The sequence below is a fragment of the Nesoenas mayeri genome (genome assembly GCF_963082525.1).
Source record: "Nesoenas mayeri genome assembly, chromosome: 11".
Taxonomy (NCBI): Eukaryota; Metazoa; Chordata; class Aves; order Columbiformes; family Columbidae; genus Nesoenas; species Nesoenas mayeri.
The window spans coordinates 19,309,934-19,319,404 of NC_137563.1; the positions used below are offsets into that span (position 1 = coordinate 19,309,934).

Genomic DNA, 9,471 nt, shown 5'->3' on the forward strand with positions numbered 1-9,471 from the left:
CCTTGTGAGGACACTGAGGACAAGAGTCACTGCCTGTGGAGTCCTCCTCATGCTGCTTGGCCTCCTCAGGGTGACTTGGGATTTATGTCCCCTTTAGGAGCTTTTTGTTCCCATCGTAAGCCCATCTGTGTGTCAATCCATCCCCTGTCCTTTGCTTCCCAACCTTAGCATCACCTGGGAAAGCAATCAGCATATCCTCTGGCCTTCATGAAATTAATTACTGTACAGAGCAGCACTGGGTGTGAGGCAGATCACTGTGTGGAGTTGAGCTGGTGGTGACTCAGAGGGACAAATAATTCCCGTTGTATCACCAGCACACTTGCTGCAGCACCTGGCTTTTCTTAGGCTGTTTTATCATTAAAATACCAACTTCCCTGACCTGTCTTGCAGGGGATTGCAAACAGCCCGTGCCCTGCAAGGCCATCTCCTGTGGGTGTTGTGGAGTGCACACACGTGGGTGCGTTACCTGCTGCTGCAGCTCCGTTGTGCTTGGTTAAAGGATTATTAAGTTGTCTTAAAAAGTAGTAATAGCTTCAAAATGCTGGACAGTGTGACCGCTGTGACACATAGAGCAGGGTGTTCAACACCGCAGGACCCTGGTCTAGGGGACAGACGTGGGGTCCCTTAAATTGGGTCCCTTCCAACCCCATAGAGCCCCGACGCCTATGTGGCCACGCCCACACCCGACGGCCCCGCCCCCCCCGCCGGCGGCGCCAGGACCCTGGACAGCGCCGACCACTCTCGCGAGATTTCGCGGCCGCCCGTAGCCGGGGCCGGCGGCGGTCGCCGTAGTCTCGCGAGATCTGGGCCGCTGCGGCAGGAGCAGCGCCAGGCGGGCGCGCCGCCGCCGCCACCCGCCGCGGGACCGGCCGGGTCACGTCACGTCACGCGGGTGAGTCCCGGGGCCGTGGGATATGTGTGTGGGGGGACACACGATCGGATGCTGCCCCCGAGGGGGCGACCGCCCTCTGCATCACCCCCCCCGCTGCACCCCACTGCGGGGGGTGGGTGCGCGGCGTGGAGGCGCCCACGCGTGGGTGCAATGCCCCGCCGGGACCGAGCTCTGCTCACCCTCCCCGAGCATCGCTCCGCGCGGGGGTTGTTGGGGTTTCTCCTCGGTGGTGCATTGCAAACAAACAGAACACAAAAAATAAAACCCACCCAAATTTTGCCAAAGCCCCTGTTTTTTGCACAGCGCCGGGCCGGCGTGGGCTGGAGGACACGCACGGCCACATGTCCCCGCTCCCGGCACACGTGCGTGGGGCCGCGTCGCCGAGCGCTGCCTGCGGAGACGCCCGTGGGCAGCCCACGGGTGTCGCGGTTGCTTTGCCCGTCCCGTGTCCTGCGTGACGCTTGGTGGGGGGGGGGTGCTGCCCTGGTAGAGGCCCCCCAAACCCCCTCCGAGAGCCCCAAGCACCCCGTGTCGGGAGAAACGTGCCCGGGGGAGGGCAGACCCCGCGGGACGCGCAGGATGGCCATCTGGCCGTCTTCGTGCTGGTATTTAAAACCTCAGCGCTGAATTTTTGCTTTCATTCTGCTTAATTTTCCCTGCTGGGACAGAGCTGAGCAGCGCACGGGCTGGGACCGTCCTGGGGTGCTGAGCTCCCCCCTCTCCCACCTGCAAGGCACCGCTCAAGGTGCCAAACGATATGAGTAATCGTCAAGCCAGCACTCAAGTGACTCACTACTGACAATCACTGCTGATTTTTTTTCCTCTTCCCAGCTGATATTTTCAGCTATTTCCCTGCTCCCTCCCGGCCTGGTTTCTGGCTCGGGCTTGCAGAGATGGGAGCTGTGAAGCCGTCAGGAGGCAGCCCGGTAGTTCCCTGTGCTGGTTCTCCTTGCAAAAAGCAATATTAAAAAAAAAAAAATTGGTTTTGGGCCAAGGAACAAACTTGAGGATTTCAGGCTGCCCACGGTGGGGCTGCATCTCCCAGGGCTGGATCTAGGTCAGGCGGGAGTGGGAGGTTAAGCCTGTGCCCTGCCCCACATCACTGGATCTTCTCTTAATCTCCTGCCTTACCCGGTGCATAAAGCCTCGGGCCCTAGGGGCTGGGATTTATTCTGCTGCCAGCCAGGTGCCGGCGTAAACCCGGATGTGTGAATAGTGTAGAGTGTCCGCATAAATAAAACAAACTGCCGCCTTACAGCGCTGTCCTTGAGCTATTTTGGAGCTGGGGGGAAGGTGAAGGCTCTTTGGGGAGGTCCCTGACCACTTCACATCACTTTTTCTCTTGTTTTCCTCCAGCTTTGGTAAAGCTGCCAGGTTTTTATCCCTAATTTTTCCTGTGGAACGGAGAGGCTGAGTGTGTGCCAGCATGGCAGGTACAGAGGGGGGTCTCCAAAAGGGCCTGGGGCTGTAATGTCACCTCCTTGGTCCCTGGTGGGTTACGGGTGTCCACGCTTGCAGGATCTGCAGGGCTAAATTTGTGTCTATCCGTGTGGGTGGTTGTGAGGGGAAATCCCCAATTCCTCCCTCAATTCTTGGGGCTGAACGAGTCTAATTCGGAAGCCCCTTGATTTGCGCTCAGCTCCGTGCAGCACCCAAAGGCGGCGAAACTTTTTTCTTGCAGAAAAAGTGAACAACTTCCCTCCGCTGCCCAAGTTCATCCCCTTGAAGCCATGTTTCTACCAGGACTTCGACGCGGAGATCCCGCCGCAGCATCGGACCATGGCCAAGCGGCTTTACTACCTCTGGATGTGTGAGTCGGTGGGCTCGGGTGGGTTCGCGTTTCCCTCTCCAAAGGGTTCTCCTCTGGAAGGCACCGGTCGAAAGAGCAGAGTGAGACCTGGGGAAGTCCTTCTGCCCCTCTAAGCCTCAGTGTCCCCTGTTAAAACCCCTTGGGCGGTTCCAGGGTCCAGGACGGTTCCAGGGTGTGGAGCTGGCTCAGCACCTGAAGGCTGTTGGTGACCTTAGTGTCACACTGGAGCTCAGCACCCACACGTCCTCCTGCCCAAGGATTTACTGACTGGCTCGGCTGCTGGCCGTGCCCCCCAAGAGAGCTGCCAAGCCTCCCCTGGCTTTTTTTGGCAGCCAGGCTGGGGAAAAGGGCTTTTTCTGCCGTTGTGAGTCCTCTGGCAGCAGCCTGAGGTGGAGATGCTGCTTGGACTGGAGGGCCAGGGTGCGTGCTCCCCAAAACAGGGGAGCACAGGGCTTCTCCCAAAGCCTTGCGCCTTGTTCTTGCCTGTTCCTCTTGCATGCCTCTGTGTGCCGTGCTGTGCTAACAGAGCTGTCACTGTCTTCTAACTCTTAAAACTAGCCTGGGTCTCTCTTCCTTACCGACCCTGTGCGGGGAGAAGAGCCAGAGGGACAGGTCGCACCCTGACATATGTGGAAACATACTCAGGGCAAGCTGGCACCAGCATTTTGTTTTTATTTCAAAGAACTTAGTTCCTTCATTAGGCGTTTTCCCTGAACTTTGGAAGCATATCAGCGCGTAGGGTGCGCCCTGTGCTTTGTAGGCACGTTATGGGTTGAGCTGGTGCTGGGTAACTTCCCGTGTTGTGTCAGGAGGGTTAGTGGAGCTTTTCTATGAAGTGGGAGGAAAAAAATGTTGTGTTTCCCTAGAGAAGCTGTCTTGGGGCTGTTAAATCCCCTCCCCATCCCAATCTGGCTATTCTTAATTTAACAGAGCTCAGTTCTTGCTCCAGCCTCTCCCACAGCGCAAGCACCAGCTCTCTGAACCCATTTCTCTCCAGAGTTCCTCTCTGGATCATTTCTCCCCAACTCCCCCGCGAACACCCAGCCAGACGTGGGCACACAGAGGCTGACAGGTCCCCTTGGTGTCCTTGGGGGCTCCGGGGAGCCGAGCACCCACTCAGCCCGGCCAGCTGAGCTCCCTGTCTTGCCAGCTGCAGCTCTCTCACAGGCGGCAGTGGGAGCTTGGAATTCTCGAAGAAATAATGAATCATTCTCAAAAATCGGAGGCGTCAGAATGCAGATGAGCCTTCTCGGCTTTGTCCTGTGTCTGCTAAGCTGGGCTTCATAGTAGCAGCCCTTGTCTCGCTTAACCCCGAGCAGGGGTGGGAGAAGCAAACATACCAGTTGCTTTCTGTTGGTGGAAACGTGCCCCAGCTCGTGAGCAGTGGGGGACATGGCCCTTCCCTGGCCCTGCTTAAGGCATAACAACTCTGAGCAATGTATATATATATATATTTCATTTTGCTGCTCAGCTGAGGTTAGACCCCCTTTGGCTGAGCCTGGGGCTGCCCAGTTAGTTTAAGTTAATTTAAAGGAAACCCGTCTCGGTTAACACACTGCTGGAGCTCAGCCCCGCATAGGCATCCATGGGGTCGGGGTCTCCGGTATCGCACCGACGTCCTCGCGTACACGCGCTACTCTGCTCCCTCTGTGTGTGTGTGTGTGTGTGTTTGCAGTGAACAGCATCACCTTGGCGGTGAATCTCGTGGGCTGCCTCGCATGGCTGATTGGAGGCGGCGGAGCTGTTAATTTTGGACTGGCAATTCTCTGGCTCATTCTCTTTACGCCCTGCTCCTATGTCTGCTGGTTTAGACCTATTTACAAAGCTTTCAAGTAAGTGGTCACGCCTGAGCCCGGCTTTTCGTGGTCTTTTTTCTGTTGTTTGTTTTCCTTCCTAAACAGTTAGCACTTAGCTCAGAGCATTGCCTGAATATCTGGGGGAGTTTCTGCTCTTTCTGTCCAGCCCTTTGGTGTGACTTTCTAACCTTCAAAGCAAGAGTGTTTGGGATTTGCCAAGTTCCAAAACCCCAACCAGGCAATAGAAAGACCTGATATGTCTCTGAGCAGCATCGGGGCAGCGGTGAGGATACAGTTGGGGTGCCAACTTTCCCTCCCCTCCTGCCCGTCCTTGAGGCTTCTATTTTTCCACGAGCCCTCAAGGTGCTTATGTTGATTATCTCTTGCTGCCGAGGTCGATCCCCAGAGCAGTATCGCCAAATGTACAAAACTGGGGCTGTATTTCTTCCCTGTGCGGGAAGGTTGAATCTGACGGTGGGTGGTGTGCGTTGAGAGCTGTGTCCCAACGCAGATTCACTCTTGCCTGGTGCGGGGAGGGTCTGGTGCCCCGTGGCCTTCCCAGGTGCCCCCTCAGCACCTTCAGCCTCCTCTTTTGCCTGTAGTTTTGCTCCGGAATCCGTGGGCAGCTCCGCTTCTCACCCTCCTCTCACTAAACCACGGCTGCTTCTGCCCTGCGAGGGTCTGAGACGTGGGAGCATCTCCGTGGGGGTGGAAGCGCAGGGAGTGACCCAGCCTTCTCTTGCAGGACGGACAGCTCCTTCAGCTTCATGGCCTTCTTCTTCACCTTCATGGCGCAGCTGGTGATCAGTATCATCCAGGCGGTGGGAATCCCGGGCTGGGGCGTCTGGTAAGGGAGATGCTGCTCTGGTGTCACACGCATGGACAGCCACTGTTGCGCTGGTGCTGTGAGCTTGCGGTGTTTGAACATCCTCAGTGCTTTCTCTGCTTGGGGGGATGGTTTGAGGAGCTGGGGTGTGTTGAGCCAGCGGGGGAAGCCTGAGCTGGTTGTTTCAATCTCCCCGCAGTGGCTGGATCGCAGCGATTTCCTTCTTCGGGACCAACGTGGGCTCGGCCGTGGTGATGCTGATCCCCACCATCCTATTCACAGTGATGGCCGTCTTCTCCTTCATTGCTCTCACGATGGTACGGGCGGGGAGGAGAGGGGGGTGCCGCATTTTTAGGTGCTGTGTTGCATCAGGGAACCCTTCTGAACCCCAAAATCCTGCTCCCCCAAACCCTGTGCCCCCCAATCCTGACTCCCTACGGCCCAGACTCCAAACCATGCACTCCAAAACCTGCACCCACAGATCCTTCCTCCCAATTCCTGCCTCACCAAGCCCTGTATCCTAAAGCTCTGAACCCCCAAACACTGCACCCCCAGATCCTGCCTCACTAAGCCCTGTACCCTAAAGCCCTGAACCCCAAAAACCTGCACCTTCAGATCCTTGCCCTCCCAAACCCTGAACCCCCAAATCCTGCACCTTAAAACCCTGCACACCCAGACCCTGAACCCCCAAACCCTGCACTCCTGAATCTTGCACCCTCAGATCCTTCCCCAAACAACCTGCACCCCAAACCCTGTACCCCCAGGTTCTGAACCCCCAAACCCTGCACCCCCAATTCTGCCTCCCCACATCCTGCAACCCCAAACCCGTTTTCCTTGAAATCCCCCAAAACCTCTACCCCTAAATCTTTCACCACCACATTTTTCCCTGTACACCCTGCTCCCTCAAATCCTACATCCCCAGATACTGAAGTGGGGCTCAGCGCAAGCTGCGGCCGCTCAGCACCTCTGCTTTGTTTCTCTTTTCCAGGTGCATAAATTTTACCGGGGGAGCGGCGGGAGCTTCAGCAAGGCGCAGGAGGAGTGGACCACGGGGGCCTGGAAGAACCCCCACGTGCAGCAGGCAGCCCAGAACGCGGCCATGGGGGCGGCGCAGGGGGCCATGATGCAGCACGAGACGCCGTATTCGGCCACCCCCAACTACACCTACTCCAACGAGATGTGAGCAGCGGGACTCTGGCCTCGGGCGAGAGATCGTGGGGAAGGGAGGAGGAGGAGGATGGCTGAGCCCAGTTTGTGCAGCTATTTCAGAAAGGCAGAGTGTACCATAACGGTTCTTTTCCCTGTTCTTTGTAACGAGAGAATTTTGGATTTATTTTTTTTCCCCTTCCCCCCGTCACTGTCTTATCTCTTCTTTTCTCTTTCATTTTTCATTTTGAAGAGGCCGTGAGTTGACCTGCAGGGCTCTTGTTGTGCGTGGTAGTAAGTGTACGTTCACGTGTCTTCTTTTTCCCTGTGAAACAGTGTGTGGTGGCGGTTTTTTAATTCCTGTGGTGATAGGTGTATGTTAGAACTACATCAGCCAAAATCCCCCCAAAAGGGGAAGAGAAAAATAGCAACCAGCACCCACCTCCCCTCTTGGAACAAGCCCTGAACCACAGGTTTCCGACGTGTGTGAGTTTTCTCTTTCACTTGGTAGTGTCCAGCCACTTGCCACTGTCTCAGCAATCCTGGGAATCCTCCCTTTTCTTTTGCTTTTTAACTAGGAGGTGGCTGGCTGATTTAGCATTTTAAAAAAAGGGAAACCAACCAACCGACCAACCAACCCTGAAACCTGCTGTTGATATGCTGGAAGCCAAGAGATTCCTAATCTACACCTTGGCTCAGGATCTACAACTTCTCTCAGTGCGCGGTGTTGTAAATTAGTTCACATTTGGATGTGAAAGACCCAATTTTTGTGCGTGGCGGTGGGCAGGAGCCCCGGCGCGCTCTGTGTGCGTGTGCGCGTGTGTTGGGGAGCCAGGACAGCGTTTCCCTGCATTTTTTAAAGGCTTCTGTTTGGAAAAGCAGCTACGAAACGGGCAGAACGTTTCTCGGAGGATCTATTCTTGCGTTAGGCTCCGGATCAAATTGTGCCACCCCATGCACAAACACGTAGAACTGGTCTCACTGTAAATAGTGAGGCTGAGTTTTGTCCCCGTTAGCTTTTGGGGCTCTTTAGGGCTGATGGGAAGGATATTACTGCTGGCTTGTGCTTCTAAAAAAGTGCAGTGAAACATGGCTGTGTGTTTTTTACTGGCACAGAAATCCCTGCCCAGGGCTGGTTTAAATAATGATCTTGGGCCTTAGCAGGAGGCAGCTGAGCTCAGACTAACACCCCATGGACTGTGGCAGCTGGGGAAGGTGATCACCTCGGAAATGGGGGCTGATGGACACTGCAGGGCAGGAGGGGGAAAGTTCCTTCTCCCGGATGCTTTTCAGACTCTAAATGCACTTTAAATACGACAAATTTTTCTCCAAGTCCTAGAAAAGCAGCCCAAACAGAAGCAGATCCATCCCTGTGGCTCGAGTTTCTCAAGCTTGTGCCTGCAGCTCGCCAGGGTTGCACGAGTCCCCAGCCTGTCCCTTCTGGTGATGCTTGTCTGTGACTCCCACCCCCGAGAAATCCCCCCACAGAGGAACTTCTCTTTCCCAGCAAAGCACCCCAAGAATAGTTTCCTTTTTAAGGGTATCACTTCAGTCGTTCTGCAGTAGGCAGTCGTCTCTTGGCAAGACTAAACTGATAAAAATGCCTGTCTGTGTGTGCGTGTATATATGTGTATAAAACGTTAAGGAGAAAAGTAATCCTTTGCTGAGCCTATTATGTACTTAATCAGGTTTAAATATTGTGCAATTCATTTATAGCTAGCCTAAAACTTACTATGCCAAATCACGTGCTCTGTCATCTGTGTCTGAGAAATGATGGATTTAAGTGACTTCACCTTTTGCATTTACAATAAGACGCATCAATAATAACTGTAACAAGCTGTAACTAACAGACATTGCTTCAGCATCTAACCCCGCTCCCCAGTGCGGCTCCCAAACGTGTGGGCGGGAGCTGTTTGTGTCCTAGAGCCCTCTACCTCTTGCTTTTCTTGCTGTTTATTTCTCGCCGACCTTAGGGAGATGCCCAGAGAGCACCCTGGGAAGGACAGTGTGTAGGAAACAATCCCAGAATGTGAGGGGTTGGAAGGGCCCTGGAAAGCTCATCCAGGGCAATCCCCCCATGGAGCAGGAACACCCAGATGAGGTTACACAGGAAGGTGTCCAGGCGGGTTGGAATGTCTGCACAGGAGACTCCACAACCCTCCTGGGCAGCCTGGGCCAGGCTCTGACACCCTCACCCCCAACAAGTTTCTTCATGTATTTAAGTGGAACCTCCTGTGTTCCAGTTTGCACCCATTGCCCCTTGTCCTGTCACTGGTTGTCACCGAGAAGAGCCTGGCTCCATCCTCCTGACACTCACCCTTTATATATCTGTAAACATTAATGAGGTCGCCCCTCAGTCCAAGCTCCAGAGCCCCAGCTCCCTCAGCCTTTCCTCATCTCTCAGCAAAACATGTTAATGATTTTGCAAGACTGGGTGTTCTACCTAAAGGCAGGCACATGGAATAGGCAAAAAGTCCCTGCTTATATCACCCTAATCCTGACTGTAAATTCCTTCCCGTTCCCCATTAATTGGGTACTCCAGGGTTTACAGACCACCTGGCCCTGCCTCAGTTTACCGATCTCATTAATCCAATTCTAACAATCCCCACCCTTTACAGATTTATTTAAAATATGGATTTCTGGCTCTTTGGTTACCCTTCCCCCTAGCTTAACCTTTTAAATACAGGACTCAGTTTGCATTCTGGGATTAGTTCGAAGAGACTGCATTTTACATTAAGGATTCATAGTCTGATGTCTCTCAGTCCTTCCCCCTGGCTGGGGTCGGGGACCAGGTCCCCAGCTTTGTAAAAACAACATTCCTTCTTCAAGAGCGACCCCGCGCTGCCCCGGGTTTCTGCTCTGGACAATGAACGAGGCTCCTCTCAGACTCTCTGTCTGAATCCCGCAGGAAAACGTTCGCTCCTGGGCTGCGGAGCCCCCCCGTGCTCGGCTGACACCGGGGGCTGCCCGCTGGCTCCTGGGGGATCCCGGAGCATCCCTG

At 54.7% G+C, this 9,471-nt stretch overlaps 1 protein-coding gene across 1 annotated transcript; it reads left to right on the top strand.

Annotated features, from left to right (window-relative positions):
- Positions 1 to 816: 816 nt before the first annotated feature.
- Positions 817 to 7,076, top strand: SCAMP5 (secretory carrier membrane protein 5). Its single transcript, XM_080351563.1, has 7 exons — positions 817 to 892; positions 2,249 to 2,325; positions 2,574 to 2,702; positions 4,378 to 4,534; positions 5,244 to 5,345; positions 5,524 to 5,641; positions 6,313 to 7,076. Exons 2-7 carry the CDS (start codon positions 2,319 to 2,321, stop codon positions 6,505 to 6,507), a joined length of 708 nt encoding a protein of 235 aa, XP_080207689.1. The 5' UTR covers positions 817 to 892; positions 2,249 to 2,318; the 3' UTR covers positions 6,508 to 7,076.
- Positions 7,077 to 9,471: the final 2,395 nt, after the last annotated feature.

Excerpts from the sequence above, each read along its gene's own strand:
- SCAMP5 (XM_080351563.1), top strand. Across the intron at positions 2,703-4,377 it reads GCTTTACTACCTCTGGATGT|TGAACAGCATCACCTTGGCG; the intron begins GTGAGTCGGTGG and ends GTGTGTTTGCAG. Across the intron at positions 4,535-5,243 it reads CCTATTTACAAAGCTTTCAA|GACGGACAGCTCCTTCAGCT; the intron begins GTAAGTGGTCAC and ends CTTCTCTTGCAG.